The sequence below is a fragment of the Solea solea genome, chromosome 5 (genome assembly GCF_958295425.1).
Source record: "Solea solea chromosome 5, fSolSol10.1, whole genome shotgun sequence".
NCBI lineage: Eukaryota > Metazoa > Chordata > Actinopteri > Pleuronectiformes > Soleidae > Solea > Solea solea.
In genome coordinates, this window is record NC_081138.1 from 18,190,088 (window position 1) to 18,215,574 (window position 25,487).

General features: G+C 39.4%; 2 protein-coding genes across 3 annotated transcripts; one reads left to right on the top strand and one right to left on the bottom strand.

Moving 5' to 3' along the window:
- Window positions 1-911: 911 nt before the first annotated feature.
- Window positions 912-6,176, bottom strand: syap1 (synapse associated protein 1). 2 transcript variants are annotated; one of them, XM_058630356.1, is made up of 10 exons: window positions 6,088-6,176; window positions 5,533-5,727; window positions 4,657-4,775; window positions 4,484-4,550; window positions 3,327-3,400; window positions 3,097-3,236; window positions 2,857-3,008; window positions 2,166-2,215; window positions 1,851-2,007; window positions 912-1,706 (listed from the first exon to the last, which is right to left on the bottom strand). In XM_058630356.1, exons 1-10 carry the CDS (start codon window positions 6,140-6,142, stop codon window positions 1,576-1,578), a joined length of 1,140 nt encoding a protein of 379 aa, XP_058486339.1. In that variant the 5' UTR covers window positions 6,143-6,176; the 3' UTR covers window positions 912-1,575. The 2 variants fall into 2 exon arrangements, with proteins under 2 accessions (XP_058486339.1, XP_058486340.1); XM_058630357.1 differs by lacking the exon at window positions 6,088-6,176 and having other exon boundaries at window positions 5,533-5,841.
- Window positions 6,177-6,759: 583 nt separating this feature from the next.
- phospho2 (phosphatase, orphan 2) lies at window positions 6,760-11,756 on the top strand. Its single transcript, XM_058630410.1, has 4 exons — window positions 6,760-6,873; window positions 8,450-8,530; window positions 8,804-8,898; window positions 8,990-11,756. The coding sequence occupies exons 2-4, from the start codon at window positions 8,460-8,462 to the stop codon at window positions 9,547-9,549; spliced, it is 726 nt and encodes a 241-aa protein (XP_058486393.1). The 5' UTR covers window positions 6,760-6,873; window positions 8,450-8,459; the 3' UTR covers window positions 9,550-11,756.
- Window positions 11,757-25,487: the final 13,731 nt, after the last annotated feature.

Below are 25,487 nucleotides of genomic sequence, written 5' to 3' on the forward strand. Positions count from 1 at the left end.
GAAACGCTCAGGGATTGTGCTGGTGTTCTCATTAAATGCCGTTTTTATTGTGTAATTACTGTCACTGCCAGAAGGGGGAGATAACCACTCTCATTTCCAGGTTCACACAGATGACAGCTGCTGTACACTGTACACCCAAATACTTACTACTCTGGGTTTGCTTCATTTAGGACATCAATAATGTGATTTCAATTTGGTTTTGAAGATTTGGTTGCTCTCCATGTCTTGTAAGTTTCAGATACATGGGGTGGTTTTACCGTTCTCATCTATCTCTTGCCAATAATGTGAATAAGCTTATTTCCATAACTATCAAACTATTCCTTTGCATTGACGTCAATACTGTCTTCAAAAATATGAGCAATTCCTTTAAATATCACAATATTCATAGTCTAAATGACTTTGCTGCAGGCCATCAAGACTATTTATTTCCTTGTTGTGTATAAGTGATGCAATGAATTGTGGGTCCATTATCTTAATGCTAGCTTCTTAGAATATCTAAATATTCTATATGCAGTGCTACATTAAACACATATTTCACAATGTTGTATTCTTAGGCTTTAGTGGACAAACTGCACTTACACTGCAGTCTACTACAATAGTTCTTTTAATAAGAGGTACTTCTTACGTCAGTATTGCATTACATTGCCAGGTGCTCCTATTATTCTCTCTACCCTTTCATTAAAGTCAGGCTGAACAACTGACAAAGCCCTTTATTTTATATAATCCCATTCAAAGCAACCTCCAAAATCAGTTGTGTCTACACATCTTCTACACAATAAAAAAAAGGACAAAACCTCAGGATTTCTGTATTCACTTGCATCCATTTAAGCTAGGTGTTACCAATTAACTGATAGATATACATTTATGGCCCATGTTGTAGCTTTGTATAACCGTCCAAACATCAAAAACTGTCCATAATAAGTGATTTGTTTTATTTAAGCACTGATAATACAGAAAATATACAGTATTTCAGCTGCAGTGAAAACAAAAGAACAGAAGACAAGCAGATAGGACAGTCCGCCACATTTCATTATAAAATGGAAATTGAAAAGGTTAAGTATATGGTTTAGAATCCTCTTTATTTAAATAAATGTAACTTTACATTTGACGTTAATGCACTATAGCTACACTGAGACTTTACAACCTAGCACAAAGTAGCAGCGGAAACAAAGATGCAGTTTGATACAGATCTGTGATTTCCAATGAGCTCTATCCATTTTTTTAATTCTTGGAACTTGTCCTGAGGTGCCGTCTACCAGCTTTTCCCCACACAGTAAAGAGAAGGGAAACCAAGCAGATATAAAAAAATTATTTAGGAGGGAGAAATGAAGCAGTACTTCAAAAATACACCTAAACATTACCACTGCTTCCCACGGAGATCAAATTCTCTTGCTCTAACTGGATCTACACCTTCACCGAGATCAGGAGAATGTTTACAAGACTGTGTTCACAGTTGGGTGGGGCAGAGGGTATGAAAGATCAATCCCCCCATGTGCATTATTGGTCAATATTTATCACTCTTCATCCATTCTACCAGGTCACAGCCTGTACAAGAGACCAAAACATGGTATTAGTTTAGCTTTCATCAGCCTGGAGCATCTTCTCTATCTCTTGATCCCACTGTTCGTCTTTGTTGTCGGACTCGGCCACCATCTCGTACTCCTGTAGCTCTTGCTGCAGCTCCTTCTCCCAGTCTGCTGACTCATCTGCATGTGATGGAGAGAAACTTTCTGATCAAGACAATTCACCCCCCCCCCCCAATTTAGTTATACACAATACAACCACGGAACCATGTTGTCTTCCAGATACAAAAATGGGCTGAATAAATCAGAATCTCTTCTAAAACTAACCGTCAGGAGAAGGGGTGCTGTCCTTCTTATCCAGCACCAGCTGCTCCATCTCTTTCCTCAGATCCTCCTGGTTGATGGCCGTTGAGTCGAATGCATCGCTCACAAACTCTGACACTCCGGGGCTCGTGGACATCTCCTCCTCTTCCTCCTGACGTGGCTAACAAAAAGGAGACAGAATAAGGGGTGAGGGTTTATTCTCCAACAAAAAGCCGAATGTCACAGACTGATACAACCACCTGAGATCCATGTTAGTGACAAAATATTCCAGATCAGTGAGTGAGAATGATGTGAAATATTGACTAATAAATTACTTACCTTCTGTTTGTCACTGATGGAAACTGGTGGAGTTTTTGGTCTAACATTATCTATAAAAGACATAAATGAGAGGCGTTAGCTTGACATACAGTGCAAAAGTCTTAGTCCACTATTAGATATGTTGTTTTAGCAATGCTATACTGTCCATACAGTACAATTATTACTCCATCACCTTATTGGAACATGTCCAAAAAAGGTTTTAAAAATAATACATTAAAAAACTAAACAAAAAAAAACTTCTACAGGTTAAAGTATTTATTGTGACCTTACCTTACACTTGGCATGACCCTGGCTCTCTTAAACCTCGAGTGGAATCCTAATTAATGTTACTGGTAAATCCTGTGTTTGCCCTACTATTTCATATTAAGATATTAAGATTATTATCTGCTGTGAAAAAGGTCTATTACATCAGGTAACAGACCTAGGTAATAAGTCAAATTTGTCCCACCATCCTTTAATAATAAACCAAAGATATTTTAACACTTCTTATGAAAAAAAGTATAATATAGCACTGGATATGCGTCTACTTTTATGCAACTTACATTTCAATCCTTATATTACAGCCCTTGTTATACCAAGAACAATGTTTAATTCCTTTAAGGTTTACTGTGACAAAATGAATAAAAGTGAAATGATACACATACACCATGGATACTGTTGCAACCCTATTGAAAGCACAGATGGGAGTTACCTGTTAAGACAATGTCCTCAGGTGAAACACTGGCTCCTCTGTCCTCGCCGTCCTTCTGCTGCTGCTGGGCTGCTAGCGCTGTGAGCTGAGCGGACTGCTTGATCAGAGAAACCCGATAAAAATAATTCCTCCAGAAAGCCTCCTCCTTCACACTGTGAGAAACAAATACCATAATCACCATGTTGTAGTACAATTTAATTGATGATTTCACAGGTTATAAAATACTGAAATAGTACAGACAGTTTGGGAACAAGGTCGAAGCGCATGCGGTTAAGGAGTTGGTCTTCCTCCAGCATCACTGCAGCCAGAGGATACATCTGCCCTATGTCAAAGTGGAACTGAACACCAGCAGGAGGGTCTCGCAAGAAGTTCCTCTTGTCCTACAATCCGCAGTCATAGCGATTATTTTACACATACATCGATAACATCAGTCATGTAAATACAATCATATTGTGAATGTCTTTACTCACAGCTGACAGAGCGAGTATCTGCTGCTGTATAGTCTCTTCCTCATTGTAGCCAACCCAGGGAGGCACTGCTGCTTCTAGAGACACACACACAGACAAACATTTGTTAAAAAGTACACCACAGAGGACTGTCAGGTACATCTAGGTCTGTGGTAAGTATGTTCCTTATTGACAACATTATGCCGATTACTACTTTTATTGTTTTATATTTGTAATATTAAAATGTACATAACTTTAACAAGGTGCATTTCACTTCCTGAATATGAACTGTGACTCTGGGGTAATAACACACAGTCAATGCTGCCTGAACTGTGTCTGCCGCTAATGACAGTCTTTAAGAATCATGCTTTTAAATTACATAAAAAATCTTGACACAATCCAGTGTATGCACTACAGTTATGTATGACATTACTATCAGGATAGCCTTTGCCTCAGCTATAATTTGAAATGACATATTTGTTCTTAACAATTACCTCGTTGCACACCGCACCTCAGAGTAAACACTCAAAAGATACTCCACCTAAAATGTCTCTGATCTCATGATGTGACACTGAGAGCAGAAGCTGCCGTCAGTGGCGATTAACAGTGACAACTGAAGGTACAGGATGTGGGTGTTCTTAAGGGAAATTAAAAGATGAACCATTAATGAATGTTTGCACCCCTTTTATTATCCATCCATAGACTTGAGAAACTTACACAGATGGTTGACTTTTGCCTCTTACTGCCCCAATTATGGGTCACACAAGTTGGTACGGCTACAGATGACAGGCCCATAGACATATGTGTGATTTCATTTCAACAATTAACATACTAATTCAATGAGTATTTGGGGTTCTATCTTTATTGTGTGTAGTACTACTATTCATCTTATTGTTGTTATTTAATAATTTATCTGTGCTCTATATGGCTGCTGGGGGTGGGTGAAAGGAGTATCACTTTAAGTTTACTTATCAAACCACTTATAAAGCTGATTTAATACCAATACTTTTGGATTTAGCTGTTTGCTCAGTCTTTACTTTTACAGCTATGCTTTTTATTGTCAAAAAGTATGCAGCTTCACTGGAGGGTAGTTATACCTTGTAGAGTGAGATTCTTCAACAGAATAGGAATTCATTTACAAATTCCCTTAAAAAAAGAAAAGAAAAACTGACTGATCTTACCTGATTTTTGTGCTTTCTTCTCTTGGACAAACTTCTCTTGCTCCTTTTGGAAGTCTCCGAGAAAGGTCTGCAAAAACATACACATGCATAAATAAAACAAGGTTCACATTAAATGGAGGAAATGTGAACCCAGTGCTGCTAAACTTATAAACCAAGCAGAGAGAGGGACATGCCTTGTCTATGATGCCGTCAATCTTTCCTTCTTCCACTGTCTTCTTGATGGTCTGAGCAGTCCCTACCACTGAATCAGAAATCTTTTTGGTGGCACTGGAGGCAAAACTGAAGATGAACTCTTCATGTGGAGCAGGATGAGGAAAAGACATCAGTATTCAACAGCAAAATCTGTCACTCAAGACGTTGCGACTGAACAAATACATCTATAAGTTGACAACCTCTTGTTGTCACTGTAGAAAAGCTGAGCAAGAAAAATAAGGCCATTGATTTAGCAGCTTTATGTGGAGTGAATAAAGACAGATGGAGAAAAACACATAGAGGCAAACAACCCGGGACAATGTAAAGTAATATAACACCTAATTTATAGGTGCACAAACATAGATCTGTGTGGAGTGCAGAAGAAACAAATACACATATCAAAAACAAAACTATACAGTATCATTGCTGTATAATACTTATTCTAGCTTAAGGTGCAGATAGAAGGAGTGTCACAGTGCGAATGAGCCACAATATGCGTACATTTAATACATAATTATTATTATTATTAATTAGGAACATGTTCAATAAATAATTGGTGTGACATTGCATAACATTATCCAAAACAATGCCACGGCGTATGCGTTTCTCTGGTCGAGCACTTATGCTGGAGAACAACCGACCGTTGAAATGAGTAAGAACATTATGTTCAGTAGGAACAGTATGTTCCTACAAAACTGTTTTGTTGATTTGTTGTCCTTTTTAAAATGTGACACAAGAAGGATAGCAGCTGTCTAATGTTCTGCTTATGGGGGTACTAATAAACTACACTTAAACTAATAAACTCGCAGGAATAGCACAAATAATATTCAAAGGAAAATAGCATGTTTCCCCCTCACCGCCCAGTCCTTTGCTCTGATCCAAGATTTCCAGTTTTGCCTCTTTCTCTTCGTCCTGCTGCTCAGCTGGTTGTTGTTTGTTTACCTCGTTCTGAGCTTCTACCACCTTGTTTTCCTGCCGCACGCTCGTGTCCTCTGTGTCATCTGACGTCGTCGTTTCCGTGGGATTTTCCAAACCCAGCCACGTCCCCAAACCTTTAAACATATTGGTCAAAATCGAGAAATAACTTAAATGGTAGAAAAACAACACACCAACACACTATGGACAGCGATCGACTAGTTTTATGCAACCAGGAAGTAATCGACTGACTTTCTTCTTCTAATGGGGTTTCGGCAGGATGTATGCATAATAGCGTAATACTGCCCCCCGCAGGCACAGTGTAACCGTTGCAATATAATCTCACATACAGTCCAATAGTGTGTCCCATTGTATCACTGCTCCGCCAACATAATTTCGATGTTCTCCTATGCTACAAAGATGTAATTTGAAAGACAATCGTGTCTCATTCTGGACAGGACAATCTCTCCGTCCAGATATAATCGTCCACCTCTTACATTTAAAAGAGGTCTTCAGCTCCTCTGTCAACTCTTCCTGCCACTGACGTTCCATTATTTCATTCCTCCACTTCCACACTATGTTCTCTGAATGTAACGTATGTGTCACTGCAACCCAGGGGTCGAAACTTGTAACCTGGCTGTAATGCTGTATGTATTGTATTAAAGTGACATCGTTGAGGTTTTGTCGTCTACAAAGCAAACAAACAAAAAAAAATACAGTTACGTAACGTCAGTAATGTAGTGACTCACTTTCCTTTTAAAATGCTCCGACTGCTTGTTTTTTTCTGGCGTACATAAAAGGATGAAAAGTCAAATGACGTTTAATTTTCTTTCAGCTCCCTTGGTTTATAGAATAGACCAATTCAAACCATAAAAAATGAGCATGACTCAGCATTAATGTGCCCCAATTTCAGACTGTCACCGTAGAAAAGACACAGGTGGAACTATTCAAACTGATAATTATGGCTGGGGTCTCACTTTCATGGTACACACGGCTCTGAATTACACCAACAGTAAACACTTGCTATTTTCCTGCCAAAAATAATATATTTATTTAAATAATATATTTATATTAAATAACAACAGTTCTAGTATAATAATTATAGACCACCGTATATCTGTAAATCAGCAACGTCTGAAAGGCCCACGACTCGCCAGTAGGTGGCGGCATTGAAGCGACAACTGGTTGTTGCATGTCTTGTCAAACAACAAGACGCGGAAGTAGAAGAAGTCGAACCTGATTTCAGGCTTCAGATTCTGTGGATTCATGTCAGGCAGCCTGAGGTAAGTTCAGTTGACAACGGTAGCCAGTTCCCGCAGTAAAAAAAAGTGTTGTAACACGTCTGAGTATAGAATCAGTGTAAATTGTTTTCTTCCTCCTGAGACTGACGTATAGAGCTGAATCTCAGTAGGATTAGCCGGTGTGCTAGGCCGTTGATACAGAATGTCTCTCTCTCTCTCTCTCTCTCTCTCTCTCTCTCTCTCTCTCTCTCTCTCTCTCTCTCTTTTATTATTTTTACTTTGATTTTATGCCGCTTTTATTTTTGTAATATTTTCCAGTCATCCATTACTGTAACATTATCTGTTATATATAAGGAGTATATTTCTGCTGTTCTGTTAATCACTGACGTTTGTAGGAACAAACAAACAAACAATATACATAATATACAAGTGAAACAAGCAAACAGCAAAATAATAATACAAAAGTAGACAATCAAAGACAACCTGAGAAAAGATAACAACACAATGATTTAATCTACATAGCCAAAAAGAGGTGGGATTAATTACAGTTTATTTAATCCCACCCCTTCTCCATAAAGTATTAACAACAATTACATTACCCTTTTCTTATTTCTGTATATTTTTGTTACATTTCTGGATTGTGCTGGCAAAAAAGTGCATAGACAACAGTGAACACCTGGTGATAGTCAAAAAACTCCTCATTCCTTTCCTTTGTGATTTTTTTAAATGCGTTTCTAAACTGTTTTATGTTTCCATATTCCTTGCACTCCTCCATCAAACTGTTCCACAGTTTCTCACACAAACAGATGTACAAAAACTTCTCCTTCAGAGATTTGAAATTAAATATTGCCTTAAATTACGACCCCCTTTTCTTACAGTGAACAATTTCTGAATATTTGTTATTAGTAGATTGTTTTTCTGCTTTAAATAAGATTATTTCTGTCTTTAATTCTATGAGATTTATTAGGTTTAGAGTTTACATGATCTCTGTAACTTGTCTTATAAATGATTCTTATTCCTTTCTTTTGCAGAATGAGTATAGTGGGTATATTTTACTGATATAATTACCATTATTACCTATGCACAGTAGCTTAAATATGGAAGTACTATTGAACACTAAAGAGTGCGGAGTCATTTGTGATCCAGAACCTGTTTTGCTTGAATACTGCTTCTTGATACTTTGGTTTAAAATGATGAATAGGTGCTTTCCAGGTGATTTGGTCATTTATTATTACTACACAACAATAATATATTTAATACATTAATAATACTTCTTTACGTAGCATTTTTCTTGACAGTTATCAAATGCTTTATTAGATGAAAATGATGAAACATGTCAAATATATCAATAAACTGATTTATTTAAATCAGGAATACAAGAGAAATAATTGAAATGAATGAAAGATTTTCAATAAATAAACAATGTAGACAGTTTGAAAGCACAGTTATGATGCATATCTTTTTAATTGTTAAGTCTCATTTCCAAAAATGCAGTTGCTGTCCATAAAAACGACATGACTGGACTTAATACGCGTTATATTGCATCATATAGAATTGAATAAAGCTGCTAATCTAAAATAATGTTTCTCTTCATTTGAACTTGTCACATTTTTTCCAGGTGAAAAAAGATGAAGACTTTGATGGTGTTCGATTTTGACCACACTGTGGTTGATGACAACAGCGATACCTGGGTGGTCAGGTGAATAAAACACTGGTTAAATCAATCTGTGAATCCATCACTTAACATCATTTATAATGTTAAATATCTTGAAGTGTTGCTGCCATATTATACTACGGGATCGATACGTCACACTGATAAGATCACCGGCAGTATACACCAATCAACCTCACTGTAACACCAGCTGACCTGGTTGATGTAGGGTTAGGGTTACAACAGGATTCAATAATATATCATTTGTCATCACAATTATCTCCACAGTGGATGATGGCATGTTGTTGTCTCTGTTTCCAGATGCCTTCCAGGTCAGACTCTCCCCGACTCTGTGAAGAATTCCTACAGAAAAGGTCACTGGACTGAATTCATGGGCCGAGTGATGAGCTATATAGGTGGTTACATTTCAGATGTCCCTTCATAGATGCCCATAGTTGTACAACATACAAGTTCACTGACTTTTTTTTTAAATGTCCATCCCTCCAGGACACCAGGAGGTCAGCCCTGACAGGGTCCAAAGCGTCATGGAGACTATACCCTTCACTGCTGGAATGACAGACTTGCTGTCGTACATATCGCAGAATAAAAGCACCATCGACTGCATAATTATCTCGGACTCAAACACCATGTTCATAGACTGGGTCCTCCATGCAGCTGGGCTGCAGGCAGCCGTCGATCGGGTCTTTACCAACCCTGCCAAGTTCAATGAGCTTGGGCACATGGAGGTGCAGTGCCACCACTCACATCAGTGCGACCGATGCCCCGTCAACCTCTGTAAGAAGGAAGTCCTGGAGCTTTATCTGTCCGATTGGTCTGATAATGGTGTGGAGTATGCGCAGATCTTTTACGTGGGCGATGGCGGGAATGATCTGTGCCCTACTTTCTGTCTGAGGAGTCATGATGTTGTGATGCCCAGGAAAGGGTACACCCTGGAGAAACTGCTGACCAAACTGGAAGGGCAGGAAGGTGAAACTTCTCCCAGAGTCTTCGCGTGGAGCAACGGCACCGACATCCTCCAGGAGCTGAAAGCAGCCATGCAGTCGTAGGCAGAGCCCGTGGAGTATACGATACTTGATTAGCTTATCAATTATCAGAGGTGTAACATTTGCCCTACCAAGACCAGTATTTATAATATTTAATTATAATTTAATTATTATCAAAGATTTGTCTGATGTTCAAAGTTTGCAGTGGGAATTTTGGGTGTTTGAGCCCAGTAACATTAACACATCACAGAAACAAATGTATGCTTAGTTGCTAAGAATCCGGTGATGGCACTAATACCTTTCACTGCCCAGCTGCTAGTTAGCTCAGCACAACAACACAGGGTGAAACAACAAGCCTGGCTCTGTTCCAGGGGAAAAGAGGACACCGATTCCTGCACCTCTTAAGCTAAATATCATATTTTATCTAAATTTTCCTGATTTGCTTTCTTTTGTGACCTGATTGCGTCTTATCAGTCCAGACTTGACCGAAAGCTGTCAACACCTCCACCCTGTCTTCTGTGTTAATTTTCGTCATTGTTCTATCCAGACACATGGTATTACATATATAATAACATGTAGTTATTTAAATGAATTTGAAATGAATTTAGAAAATAGGTAAAGAAGACATAATATTAACTCTATAGGTGCTGGTAGTTGAATTTAGTGTCATTTTGTTTCTTGCCTTTTTGGTAAGCTAAGATGCCAAACAGCACTAATCACGTGGTCTGAACGACCAGTGGTTTTGTGTGGAGCCTTTGCACAGCCTTTTAACAAATGTGTGTGATTTTACAAACATGAAAACACTATAGATATACTTAATTCATTATGGATTATAACTTGTTTTTACAGCAGCCCCATTTCTGTAGATATGATTTTATTTTAAACCTAACACCTCTCTAGTGACGTACCTCTGCTGCTGATTTTATCTAGTTTCTAGAAAATGCAGATGAATAAATGTACTGATTTTTTTTTGTTGTTGCAATTTTTACATCTCAGGTGTGTGCTTATGTGTTATCAATGGAAATCAGTTTTAGATCATTCTGATCACATTTACTGTCTAGTTTGCTCTGTTGAATCCATGGCATAAACTAAACAATTCAAGCTAACCAAGTCCTTGTTATACAATACCTCAGATTTACTTGAGTTGTGTGGATAATGTAAAACCTGCCTGTTCTTTTATTTGACAAGGTTTTTAGTTTCTATACTGTAATATTATCCATAAAACTTTATAGATAGCTTTTGAATATCTTGGGAACTTTATCCAACATTTTTTTTTTTTTACAGTTTAACAGGCTGTGATCAACTCTGGGCTGACGTAACATATTAATTGTTTAATTATTGCTTTATTAGGCCTAATCATTATTTGTAAACAAGATCAGTCAGCTACTCAAAGCTCACTGTCCTCTGGCCACCTGGGGAGATCTGCAGTGTATTTGCATTAGAGAAAACAGATGCTGTGATGAGAGACAGCATTAAAGGGATAGTTTATTATCCGTTGTTATTATGTGATAAAACAGACTGAGCTGTGCATGCTCCCTGTTGCCCCCTTGTGCCAAGAATCGGCACAACACAGGCAGTCTTTTTCTCAAAGAAAACAAGGCTGTTCTGGGGTAGGACAAATAATAACCATTTCCATAGTGGCATGAACTTAACTTCAGGCCAGCTTTGGATATGTTTCGTCCAAAAGGGTGATTTTTGTACTTTTGCTAAATTACATTTAAAGCACCTTTTACAAAGCAAAGAACCACAACAACACTTTAAATTTTGGTGAATACTTTGAGCTGTCAAGCAGTGGATCCCAAGCTTTTCACAGTCCCGTATCCCTTCAGACATTTTGACCTCCAGCCATGTTCTCCTGCACACACATAGACAGAGCACACATGAAATAAAATCTCTCAAAGTCAGTTATTTCTCTAAGCTAATTCTGCTACAATGTTTGGATGAATTTGACTGTAAATCATGTTTTTTTTTGTGTGTTTTGTTTTTGTGTTCACGTACCCCGACATCACTTGAAAGTACCCCAGTTTGGGACTCCCTGATCTCGAGCACGCACCCCTTACTCTGTGAATATTCACTTGATTTCGATGTACTCACTTGATATTTGTGGGGTCAAGCTGAACATATTTGTTAAAATTTTACTACCAGTTTCAGTTTACCTATTTGTGGGTCTAATGAAAGAAACTCACTGCATTTTCACTGTTGCTGTATTTTCCCCTCCCGTGTTATTTTCTGAAACTAAACCGCAAAGTATAAAGTCTGCTTCCTGTTTACTCCAGTATGTAATCTGCACATAAAGTATGAAAGATTCCGAGTATCTCATAGCAAATGCGAAGACTTCATACCTGCTGGTCACACTGATGAAAAGTTAATAATTCCATCCTCTGCAAATGTTCTGTGTTTCTGTGTTTTTTTCCGTTATCATTATGCAGAAGGACGGAAGGAGGAAGTGATTACTCCTCTTCTTCAAATTAACTGAAACATCTGGTGAGACTGCAGAGATATTCCTTCCAAAGATCAATGGAAAAAAAAAATAAGCTCACCGCAAATCGATAGGGAGTCTGAAAATAAACTTCTTCCACCAACTCACATACTCGCACGTCGCCTAAAATCTAACCTGGTATTATGGTCCAAGACTCAGCAGATTTTATTTACTTTCTGAATTCAGTCTTGAGTGGGTGGAAGCTTTTGAAGAGACTTGCTGTATTAAAAGAAGATGCCGAGTTGTGTAAGTAACAGCCGGATGCAGCAGTGAAGCTGTCAAACTTGGATAGTCGTCTTGAAAGTTTGGACTAGTTTACTCTGAGTTTGGTGCTCAGGCCAGACACAAACAGCTTAAAGAAGCTTAGAAACAGCTGGTGTTGGCAAATGACGAGAGATTTTATTCCCATCCTGCCATTAGTTGATGTCATTATGGTCACTATAATTAGACATTTGGTGTTGTCATGTTCAGTATTGCCCACGGATACTGCTATTTGATTCTGCATCAAATTCATGCTGTGCACCAGAAAAAAAAACAAAAAACAATCTAAAATATAATCTTCTTTCGGCTTTTCCCTTTAGGGGTCGCTACAGCGGATGATCTGCCTCCATCTTGTCCTCTTCTGTTACACCAGCTGTCCTCATGTCCTCCATCACAACATCCATGAACCTTCTCTGTGGTTTTCCTCTTTTTCTTTCCTTCTGTCCAACCATCTCAACCATTCAACCTGAGCTGTCCCTCGAATATGCTCATATCTAATCCTGTCCATCCTGGTCACAGCAAAAGAAACTCAGCATCTGCCACCTCCAGCTCCACTTCCTGTCCTTCCTTTTAGTCCGTGTCACTGTCTCCATGTCATACGTCATAGCTGGCCTCACTACCATCTTGTAGACCTTCTCTTTCACTTTTGCTGCTATCTTTGTGTCACACATCGCCCCCGACACTCGTCTTTACCCACCCCACCCTGCCGGCACTCTCTTCTTCACCTTGTAATCGAAAATATAATAGCTTCTTGTTTTGGCAAGGCTACCAGCTATAGAGAAAGCTCATTAGACCAGCAAACATTGCAGCCACAAGGCGTGTTGAGATTTAATTAAGGAGCTGTGAGCAATTTTCCACACATGTATAAAAAGTACATGCAAGATTGACACCTCTCTTAACATAAGCTCCTGGGTGTTGGACAGAAGACAACATGGAGCATCTAAAAAGCATAGATTCTCCCGGGGCTGGAATCCACTTTTCCATACAACAATGTTTGAATGATTTTCCTCTACGGTTTGTTTTTATCCTCATAATTGTTCAATTGTGTGACAAAATTACTGTATCATTCAGTGCTGATGGAAGAAGCCTGCAGATAGCTTATTGATTAGTTGATAAATAGAAAATAAATTGGGTTTTTTTTTTTGCAAATCTACTGATATTTAGTTATTTACTAATATTCAACAAGTTCTCAAATGTGAGTTCTATAGGTTTTTTTAATGAGTCTAAACTTTTAGGACTAAACTGAATCGGAGAGAACTCATTAAGAAAACATTTGACATACTATATTTATATATATATATTTTTTATAATAAGAGTTTGTAACACTTTGCATTTGCATGCATGTGATCCTGGTTGATTTCTTTGACAGATCAGCACATCCCACCACTGTAGCATCACTCAGGGTATTGATATTAACCATTTATAATCATACATATGCTAAAACACGAGTTATTTGATGGCAAAAAACATCTATGGAAGGAAAACACACACACACCACAAATGCGAGATATAAGATGTATACATATTATATCTCTGTAGCACTATTTATTATGCATGAAGTGATCTGTAAATATTTGATGGAGCAATCCTTGATGAATCCACATGAGCAACTTGCATCACCTCTTGTCTGAGGCACTATACACTTTTATACGTGTAATGCTGATTACTTTTAATAAAAATCACAAGTTCGAAGGTAAAGGACTGCCTATGGTAATGATGATGATTTGTATTTATGGGTTTTCAGGAAAAAGAAATCACACTTTATTAGTGTCTTTTTTACTGAGAAGTTTTAATGTTTCTCCTCTCCTCTCCTCTCCTCTCCTCTCCTCTCCTCTCCTCTCCTCTCCTCTCCTCTCCTCTCCTCTCCTCTCCTCTCCGTCTCGTCAGTCTTGGTTGACTGCATGTATTCCTCCAGAGTCACTGTAACCCAGTTTGCTGACGGCTGCCGACCTGCTGCAGGTTGGAGAGGTGAAGAGTCTGCCGAATGTAGACAAGTGCCTCGGCTGGCTGGCGTTCTCTCAGCTACCGTAGATAAAGAAGCCTGCAGGCGTCTGAGAGGCAGGTCAGAGAACAGCGCTCTCTATTTAGTGGAATTCTTTGCAGGGGTCAACATCGTTTTTAGAGGACAATGTGAAAGAACAACTTGTGACGTTTTGTTTTTTTCGTGCCATTCAAAATTTTTTTCATTGTGTTCCAGGAAAGGTCCCTCATTTAGGGTAGGGGCTCTTACACTGAGCTCAAGATAGTGCTCTTTCAAAGACAATAATAAATCATACCGTTCTATTGTAGTCTTACTACATTGATACCTTTACTACCTTTACCTTTAGGTTATAGGAGGAGAAAAAAATGAAGAGGAGTTTCTCTAAGTGGATTTTGACCCTCACCCTGAGGACTGTCTACAAGTGGAGGAGAACCAGGAGGTGGCCGAGGTCAGGTGGCTGGATCACAACAAAGTATTTCTCTTTCCTGGAAGTGGACGTGAGTCCTGTAAACTTTGAATACCTTACTGAAAAAGCATTGTTAGTACAAGCTAATTGACATCGACAGCCTCTTCTTAAAAGCCCTCAGAGGTTTAATGGGGTGAGATCCAGCTCCAAGATGATGAAGTAACAGGAGCCAAGTGGCGGATTGGGCACAGGGCTCTTTTTCATGGATTAAATACAAAGGAAAATAATAAATACATTTAAGTGCATCTTCTTTGTACTTTGAAACTTGAATGACACATCTCTGATGTTTGCATAACATGGATTAAAAAAATGGACGTGACAACTTTCCAGAGTTGTAAAACCCTTTCTCTTCACATTATAAAAATGCTTTTCACCGCATTGGCAACTGATAAGCCTTTAAGCCCTGAATTCTTTTTTTTTTTTTCTGCTTCAACAGACCCTGGCACAACATGGCCCCCAGTCACAACCCCTGCAGAATGGCCATTTGTAAGTAAATACATTCTAAATTTAACATATACACTGTGTTGAAATTGTCAGGCATTAAATCCTTTTAGAACATGATTTGGTTACGGGGAGTTTGCAGTGCCATTTGAGTCGCAATTTGAACCTTCAAACTTAAGCTGTCATATAAATGCAATTAAGTAAAGCTGTGGCAGCACTAAAATAACTTCAAATGCAAATACTCCAGAATGGCTGTGTGATCTGGTGTGACTATACACATGTATAAAATGCTTCAACTGTGCGGGGAAGCAGTCAATTTATGTAGCAGAAGTGTGATGTACAGTAAAGAGGCACTTGGCAATTCTGCTTGTGTGGACACTGCTGCTTGCATGCATTTTAAATTGAGTCAAGTGTTCTGTGCTCACACTTCATTCCACTAGTGGCAGTTTCTCACCAGGAGTTCGTCATTTGTATGTCCTTGTAGTGTCACAAAAGTTTATAGTGGGTCCACGTCATCATAAGCATTAAACCACAACTGCTATCAATGGCATGTGCAGAGACGGACACACTGTGTTTCTTTTATTTTATTCAATAAGTCAATACTTCGATTTAAAATAGATTTGAAACCTAGTTCTTGTTATGTCTCTCCCCCCCCCCCGCTGAGTGTGGGGTGTGTTAAACAGCGGCCTTTACCTGGTAGGGGACCAGACCACCCTCAGTCAACACTTTGACCCACACACACAGAGGAATGGGTTTTTGCTTGCCAACATGACGAAGAGGAGGATGGACTCCAGGGTGGTGGCCATGCTGGGCTGCGTGTTCCAAACGGACCCTCCTGCAGAGAGCTGAGCAATGTGACTCGCCGCCTCACACTGATACATAGGGCAGAGTTGCAGTTAGTTTGCATGTCTAGATCTGTGTTAAGGATGTGTGGAAAGACAGAGACAAGCCAGAGATATTGCATCGACTCCCCCGTTGAATTATTGTCATGCCAAATGGGTGACCTGGTTTAATAGCTCCCAGTATGTCGGTGCTACACGGGCTAGTTCGGAGTTTATACTGTTATATATGGCTCTTCTAGGGCCCTGTTTCCTGATCTTGCTGCGCCAAACCATCAGGAAGAGCTGGAAAACCACCTGAAGGAGGAATGTTTAATGCCCACGTGCATTCCGTTATCTCCAGGGTTATCTGACATTTTGTGAAATATGACTTTTTGAAAGAGAAAAGCACCTCAAAGCTGGCTAATTAAAAAGAAAGAAAGAAGGAAGTTACTGCTTCTCTTAGCTAACCATCTCTTGGCTGTAGCTTCCTACTTAATGTACAGCTGCAGGAATATGATCAATCAAAAGAAGTGTCTTTCCCAAACCATGGACTGCTCCTTTAAGTCTTGAAACGTGCAGGTGGAAGTCATAATGTTCATAAAGGTTCAGCATATGTTGTGTATCTTCACAGTTCAGGATACTACTGCAGACTGATGTGAAGGATTTCACTGCAGGCAAAGGTTTCTTACCAATAACAGTAACAATCATGTGTCCATTACTGCAGATTATATGTGCTGTGACACAGTAAAAATGTGCTCTCTCAATATGGGAATGTGGAATTGAACATTGAGGAAGGTTTGCCTCACAGAAGCCACCGTGATTTCAAGTGACAGGAGCAAGTGTGCCGTTATCGTACTGTATTTCTTCTTTCAAAAGGTGTTGCTGTAAGAAGTGAGAGGCAGATCCTGTAATATGTAAAGATTGGACGGAGAATTACATTTTTTTTTTTAGCCAGAACAGCACAGGCGGAATTATTACCACTAACAATGTTTCTGTTGCATTTGAGCAAAGCTACTGTACATGAGAATAGAGTGCAAGCTTTATTAAAGCCATAGACTGTGTATAGAAGTGAAACATGTAATCAGTCATAAGGAGGAGGTTTCCTTGTACTACCCATTTATATGTGTCATGCAATTTTATATTGCCAGTTTAAAGCTTTCTCAGGATATGGTTTCTCAATCACGTTAGGTCTTCTTTAATTAACTGCATGATGTCCATTTTTTTCAATGACGGTCTTGTACTGATAGATAGTACCATAGGTGCATGGTTGCAGGTATATGGTGGTTGTAGTTCTGTCAGTCCCACATCCACTTTCCCAACTATATTTTTTTGGGTTTCAAAAAACCAAGCTGGCAGTGGGCAAAATAAGCTCTTCAAAAACAGCAGTTACACATTCAGGACTTTTTAAAGTGATTTGCTATTCTTTGTACTTTCTGCTTATCGTCCCGGTTGATATCTTTTAAATTCTACCCTACAACTGTTGTTGTTCGAAAAAGAGCCAGTTTAGTGCTGATGGATGTTTGTTGACTCAAGTTGTGCTCAACAATGAAATCAATAATAGAAGAAGCTCTGAAAGCTGCTGTGTGCTTCGGTAAGAGACTTAGGAGCGCTTTCATGTTTTGATTCATTCATGAGACGGCATACATGTATCAATGAATCCCTCATTTGGATTATTTTCATTTCTCTCAACTCAACTAACTTTTATCTGGGCTTCAGGCTGTTTGCTCTGACTTCTCTGTCGGCAGACGAGCAGGCGGACAGGCAGTAAAACCAAGGCTCTTGGGCTTCGCACTGTGAGGTTTAAGTCAAACTGCCTCTAGAAAAGCTCACTGAGGCTAAACTGGCTGCCAGAGTCTGGTTACCTGGTATCCAAAAGTACATTTTGTCCAGATTTAGAGTTTTATCTGTTCTGAACAGGAGGCACTGTGAGTGTGTGTGTGTGTGTGGCTGCTGGGGAGTCAACTGAGCAAAAGGAAGAGACAGATGCAGACACACTGACTATATTGACAGACCGAGGGACAGTACACCAAATCTTGAGGCCTTTACTCTGGCAGGGGTCGACAGTCTCTGTTTTTGTTTTGTTTGTTTTTTTGTTTTCAAAGAGAACAAAAGTGCAGCAGATATATTATATTATAATAATTATTTTATGTTAGATACATGGCTCCAGGAAATTCAGTGTTGGTCTGTTGGTCTAAGAATCCCCAGCTGTCGCCCTGAATGAAGTTACTGTGTCCTTTGAGCTGAAAATGTAATCATGACTGTACTGTAATTAAACACAACAATGCTGCTCTTAAAATCACAGTTATTTCCAATATAATAAAACATTTTGTTGCTCATAAGGCCATGGCCAAAAAACTGAAACCACTAAAGAGGAGTGAAAATTATGATATAAATGTAGAGAAGCAAGAAGCACTGAGCTATATTTACAGAATAAATAAACATACATGCTGAAGTGTAGTAATATTTCTGGCACTATGCGTTTTCCAGTGCAGTGAAACGCAGAAGCAGGAGTGCATTTCAGTCACTTGATTTCTAGAAAACACACGGCGAGGTAGTGGTTAGTGCTGTTGCCTTGCAGCAAAAAGAGCCAGGATCACAATCCAGTCAGAACGAGGGTCTCTCTTCATCGATTTTGCAGGTTCTCCCCTCGTGTGAGTGGGGTTTTCTCCAGTTTCCTCCCACAGCCCCAAAACATGCAGAGGTTAATTGAACACAATATGAGAGTGAACGGTTGTTCATCTCTGTGTGTTGGTCCTGTAGTGGACTGGCAGCCTGTCCAGGGTGTAGTCCACCTTTCATCCTGTGTCAGCTGGGATTGGCTCCACTGATCTGTGACCCTCATGTGGAGGATAAAGCGATAGACAATGGATAGATGGATTTCGAGACTTCATCCTTTATTTGCTGACACAGTTTCCATTGCAAGCATTCACATTTATTTTATCTATTTTTTTACTTTTGTTTGTTTGTTTCCATTAAGGTTGTGTTTTTTTTTTTTTTCAAATTGAAAATGTGCTGTTGTAAAACCCACCCACTGTGAGGCTGAGGCTGTACTTTGTCACAACAGTGCTTTTAGCTCCACACGAAAAGCAGCTTGCTCAAAAAGCTGATTTTAGTGTTTAGCTAAAAGAGAAAAAGAAATGGGAGGGTGGAGGCTGGGAGATGGGAGGATAAGAAGGGGGTGAGACTGAGGAACTTTGAACTGCGATGAAGATGGGAAGGGAGAAGAATCACACTGAGAGAGAACCTTTACCTATACTACTGATAAAGAACTTTGAACTGTGCAGTGTACAGTCTGCCAGAAATGATTATTATTACTATTATTATTAGAAGAAGCTTGCTTAAAATTGAAATATTAAGCATTTTATTACCTTGCATATTTAAATAAAAATTGGCATCTTCACAGAGTGGTAGGTGCTTGCAGGGGAGATACAACACAGTTGCTTATCTTGGGAAATGTTCACTTAGATGGAAACATTCTCTTTTAGTGAAGGTTTGAAATAAAAACATTTTTCAAGATATGTTTTGGGGCATTTTGTTGCCTGTATTAGATAGCATGCACAGTGAAGTGTGAAACGGAAAAGAGGGGGAGCAGACATGCAGTAAATGACTGAGGGGCAGCATCAAACTTGGGTCGGTGGGCAAAATGCTAAATGTGTGACACATTTTACATTTTTGGATTGTCACACTCACTCATTTTGAAAAAATGAATGATCAATTTCTGCTTCCATACTTTGAAATAGAATAGTGCCACGTTAAATCACTACTGTTAACTCAAGGTTTCACTATTTAAATCTGTAATGTTTTAAATTGGAGGATGAGGGTTTTTATCCAACACCTGAGGATTGACATATACTGAATACATTTGGCTTGGGAATTGTATATATGCCATTGACTATATGAAACTATATTAGATATGCATGGAACCCAGTATGAACAAACATGACAAATGACCTTTACCTTTTTCTAGCAATTATTCTTAAGTCTATGCTCATTGTTCTCTTTGACAATAATGTCCCAGATCTAAATCTCCTTGACCCATTTCATTTCAAGTTTCACTGCCGTGCTCTGAAGGCTGGATACCAGGCCTTCATGACTTGGTTCTTTATTAAAAGTTTGGTGCCCTCTGCAGCACAGCCTTCACAGGTAAAAGTCAGAGTACTTATCAGAGGCTGCCAGGGGATGGCAGTGTCGCTCTGTGTTAAATCTGTGAAACGGCTTGGCAGGCTGCACTAAATCTGCGTGAATCAGATCATGCGTGAACTTCTCCTTTGAGTTTTTCTTACATTCTAAACCATATTCACAAGGGTTTTTTTCTCTCTCTCTCTCTCTCTCTCTCTCTCTCTCTTGACAAGCAAGGACACAAACAACCATGAAATCAATGAAAGAACTGATGGACAAGAGAATCTTTGTGGATTACATGGCTGTAGCCTGAAAAGGTGTTCATCCTTCATCAGGTACGTGGTGCAGGTTAAAGCCCCCTCATCTAAACTGCTTTCACTTGCAGAATGCAGTGTTTTCTCCATCGTTTACACATTGAGAATAGTGTTACATTCGCTATGATTCTCCAAACCCTTTGTCAAGTTGCCCTTGAGCAAGGCTCGTAACCCTGAGCTGCTGTAGTGAATACATCAGCTTGAGCTTTATAGGGGTTTTGATCACACTTAGCCTGGTGATAAAGCAAGCCACTCCTACGACAGCAAACTGCAACAAGGGAGTAACCTGTGATTTCATTTTAGCCCCTAAAAAGTTGTTATGACGAGACGAGATTTCATATTTTTCGGTATGTGACCTCTTTACAAGATGTGTATCTCGAGTTTATCGATTGTTCGGTGTTGGAGCTCATGACGGTTTGTGCGACCTGTGTATGAGCAGATAAGATTTGTAAGAGCGCAGCTCCAACTGGCTGTCAATAGAGGCTGATGGAGGTCAAACATTGTTTAATACCACAAAGAGGAAAATTAGGAGGGCCACGGGAGTTTCACTTCTTTTACACACCCCATATGTCCCCACTCCTTTTTTCTCGCCCTTTCATCTCTCCTCTTGTCACAGGTCTGCTCATCGCCCTGATCCTTGTTGTTTTCGCCCACTTAAAGCTGATAATGAAATGTATGCGCTGGGCGAAGCAGGCGATTAATCAGAGCAGATGTGTATCTAGGTGAGTGCCAGAGCAAGTCTCTGGAGCGCAGCGGCCTGACGGCTCAAACTCCACACTGGATTTAGTAGAGAAGCTGCGCTCTCGCCTCTCACCCCATGGCTGTCACTGCCAGCGTATTTGCCAGCCAGCCTTATTACAATTAATTAGCTGGTGCTGGAATGTCCTCACACTTCAGCAGCAATCGTGTCTCATCTTGGCCAGCAAAAAGGCTGCTGGTGGGCTGTTGTCACGTCTGCTGGATTGATAAATCTGGGATGACAATTTACTAGCACAGCATAGTGCTTTTATCCCTGAAGAGATATAACAGGAATCTTACTGATATTTTACACTCAAGTGGTGGTGAAACGCTCGTGGCCTTGATACAAAAACCCCCCCAAAATTACATCTGATAAACAAGTAAATACAGAACACCACAGCAAATGAAATCAAATAAAACACAATCAATTAATAAAATGAGCTATTAAATGAAAATGATGTAACTGGTTCTGAATTATACTCAATATTTAGTCGATCACCATTATACTTGCAAAATATCTATATACTTCTAAGGTATTTATCAGATGTTCCAGTCCAGTCGACTAATATGTGTTTGTTTCAAAACAATTCAAAACAGTCTTTCATTGTTACACTATATTGTCGCATAATGTTGCCCGCTTTATGCCTTAAGAAGAATTAATTTCATTGCTGAATTGATTGGTTTCTATTTAAAACTGCAGTGTGTAACTTGTCTATGTGAACAAATCCGTCCGTTATATTCAAACCAGTGTGAAATAAGACACAGCGCTGATGAAGCCTTTCAGCTCCCCACGGCTCTCTCTGTGTGACTGATGGAAGAAAGGCAAGGAGCATCAACAGCTACGCTAGTAAAGTGAGACGGCAGCAAACTGGAAGTTAAGGAATTTCCACCGGTTCCACGAATTATGAGTAAAGCGAAACAAAGGTTGAAGGAATTAACTGCGTGTCTCCGAAACATGACTGAGGTATAGTCCAAACAAATGTTGAAAGAGAATGATTGGAATAGGGACCTTGGGTACACTAGAAAACACAGAATAAAATAGCTGTATTTAATTTAAATTCCCAAATATATAGATAAATAAATGTATAAATGTATAAACAAAAACATACAAGCCTTTCTGCCTATTCAGAAGAATACATGTAAGTTTAATGGTAATTAGCCAGCTCTTCTCTTGACTGAGGTAACGCTGAGGTAACACCTAGGCCTCAGTGCAGCGTTCTTTGTCAGGGTTAAATATTATTTTTTGATCGCTGCATGTTCACTGTGATAACCCCAATTTGCACAAGGTGAGAAATTGTACCCTGACTTGCAAGTGTGTCCTGTTAGAAAGAGTGCGTGTGCGGTGTGAATTCTGTTGTTGTGCCGTGTGAGCGGCCTTATTGTTAATGATGTTAGCCTTGGTGATGTGTGAGCATATTGTACAGCCTGGTACTTTGCCTTGGCTGAAGTAACAGCTTCATCTCCCTAACACAGCCTTTAGTGTCACACAATGTGTGGTTTAGTCCGTGTAAAGCACAGCTTCTCTTTTTTTCTTGTCCATCCATTACTTGTCCACTGCTCACCTGCCGACGTCATCCACAAATCACTGTCGCGAAGAGCTTGTCAGTGGAAAAATAACGGTTAGCTACAGCGCACGATTACCAATGGATGTGAATGTGACATTTGCCTTAGTTTTGTTTAGTGGGACAACGATTAGAGAGTCCAGTTCTGCAAGGAAAGACAACGGGGTCTCATGTTTCTGATCACATGGCATACTCTAATACTCAACACGTAGCAGTCATTCAAGTGTCCTTTAAAAAATATGTCAGTTTTAAATATCATGTCCTTTCTGCTGCCATCATCCTGTCATGCCTTTAATGTGCTGCTGCCTTTCCTTTTAATGGGATCTTTTATTCTTTTATTATATATCTTGCTGCTGGTTAATGTTGTCTTGCCTGTTGCTTCATGAATGCATGGGATTGCTTTTTTGTGCCACTACCTGCATGTTCTTACTAATATTGCACAGGTATTGTTGTTTTAAACCTTAGAGCTCACACGGCACAGACACGTGCTGCAGGTGCATCCATAGTAAATTGCCGTTGGAATAACACACAACTCCATATATGGACATCCTGGGGATGTGTGTTTATATAGGTCACATTGTGTTTTTTCGTCTTCTTATGTGTTGTTGAGGCAAATTTATGATTCATTTTATATCACATTTTAGCAGTGATATAAAGTAGCAATAATTGTGCACAAAAAACCAAAAACATTTCATCAGATTGTCTAGGTTGTGCTGAAAAAAGGGATATGAGACACTCTATATCAGGGGTGTCAAACATACGGCCCATGGGCCTAGAACCGGTCCACAGGAGGGTCCAATCCGGCCCACAGGATGAATTTGTGACATGCTATATTTTTCAGTTCCAGATACCTGTGGCTAAATATTTTATGCACTGTGATCTGTAAATTGTAATGCATTTGTGTAAATGGTAAACTTAGGCATAATATTGTTAACATTGCACTTAATTTTCTCACAAAATTTCAGGTTGTTCATAATATGTTTTGTAAATAAATCTTATTTTACTGGCTTGGCCCCGGAACTAAAATGAGTTTGACACCCTTGCTCTATATTGTACATTCTTATAGCCTCAGTATATACTATATGTCTTAACATAGTATGAAAAAAAGCAGCCTAAAGGCTCTGTGTTCTAAGGGTTAAAGTGTAATATCAGTGTTAATGTTGCAACATTTATTAGTGGTTCATGTTTAATCTCAGTTGGCAGCTGCACCTTCAGTCTAGTAATTATTGTGTCTTATTCTCACTTTGCTTTTTAGGAAGCCTATTGAAACAATAGGCCATGAACTACAAACAGATGCAAATGATCCTTTTGGCTCACCCTGGAATATTTTCAGAAATGAAAATAAGGAGCCAACATTTCCTTCATTTCCGCCTCTGCAGGCCTTCATTTGCTCTCTGCTCATCCTTGAACTCATAATCACTGTCACTCAAAACAACCTCACGCTGGCACACACAGACAATGACACATTTGCATCTTATGGTACACAAAGCATTTGCAATGCAAAAGCCACATTGTTGGCTCAGTTTTAGCTCCAGCAAACTGTTGTCAACATTTCCTCGTACTAAAGCTTGAATTCAATTAAAAACAAAAGCCACAGCAAGGAAAACAAACTAACACAACAACGGACGAAGATAGACGGTGAGTCAAAGTAGCCTCGTAGGAGAAACCATGAGCTCCAAGAGTTTTGAACGGCGATGAATTTGTTAAATGTTGTCATTACTTTAAGAAACAAGATGCTATACGTGATCAGGTAATGGACAGCGACAATGATCTTTCACTACTATACACTATGTCTATATCTATCAAATGTATTACACAACATCCATTTCAAACTTTTCATGTAATGTTCTTCTGCAAATAAAGTCTTTGCACCACTGATAAGCAAACTATGATGAATGGAATCTCTGCTCTCAAAAACACAGTTCCTCCAGACCAGTTACTGGCAAACTACAAATGGCTTGCTGTTAAAGATCTACATTTCCATCCACAAGCCACAACATGAATTCAAATGCATCTAAAAATGGTCTTGAGTAGTCTGGGTTGAAAAATAGACAAGGCCTAGTAAAAATGTGCCGGAGACTGAGTCGTTAAAAAATTGTTCTCAGGGCCGGTTTTGAGTCCAAGATAAATCTCGAGTGCGACACCACTTTTAAGCCTTAATGGGTCTCACTTACAAGGTTAAGACCTGGAGCTGGTCACACCAAACAAATAAGGCAACTAATTATCCAAGACTAATTATTCCCTTTAATGCTTAGATGACGAGCTGTTGGCAAACAAACCAATGTATAACACACTGAGTAATGGATATCCATTTTATGTCGTATGAAACTGAGCTAAAAAAATGTGCAACCTAATGGTCGGTGTTAGATTCCAACAGTCAGGAGTACAGTCTGTTGTAGGTTAAAGCAATTTGCTTCACTGATATTTCTGTTATCCATTGACCCTGAAAAAATAATGAATTCACATGTAATTTTCTCAGTTTAGATTATAAATGTTGTACTCTTTGATGACATGGTGGTCACTGGGATTGACAGATATTACCTGGTGAACCTGGGGAAAGGGGGCATGTCTATCACAGCTAGAGGTCACCTTATAAAGGTAGGCAGGTTCCATCTCTTCCTCTTTGGCTTTGAGTCCCACCCACTTCCTGATCACCCCACTTCCTGGTCACCTCACTTCCTGGTGGCCTCACAGGTATGTAGCAGTAGCTGCAGTGTTGCTTGTTAAATGTACCTGTGTGATTCACTAATAGATGAGAGTTCTTACTCATTTGTAGACCGTCGCCTTTCCAATCACCTGGCGGTGTGCACGGCTTGCGG

Excerpts from the sequence above, each read along its gene's own strand:
- syap1 (XM_058630356.1), bottom strand. The coding sequence starts at position 6,142 with ATGGAACGTCAGTGGCAGGAAGAGTTGACAGAGGAGCTGAAGACCTCT. Across the intron at positions 4,776-5,532 it reads TCAGAGCAAAGGACTGGGCG|AGTTCATCTTCAGTTTTGCC; the intron begins GTGAGGGGGAAA and ends CTCCACATGAAG. Across the intron at positions 2,008-2,165 it reads CCATCAGTGACAAACAGAAG|CCACGTCAGGAGGAAGAGGA; the intron begins GTAAGTAATTTA and ends CCTTTTTGTTAG.
- phospho2 (XM_058630410.1), top strand. The coding sequence starts at position 8,460 with ATGAAGACTTTGATGGTGTTCGATTTTGACCACACTGTGGTTGATGAC. Across the intron at positions 8,531-8,803 it reads AGCGATACCTGGGTGGTCAG|ATGCCTTCCAGGTCAGACTC; the intron begins GTGAATAAAACA and ends CTCTGTTTCCAG. Across the intron at positions 8,899-8,989 it reads CCGAGTGATGAGCTATATAG|GACACCAGGAGGTCAGCCCT; the intron begins GTGGTTACATTT and ends CCATCCCTCCAG.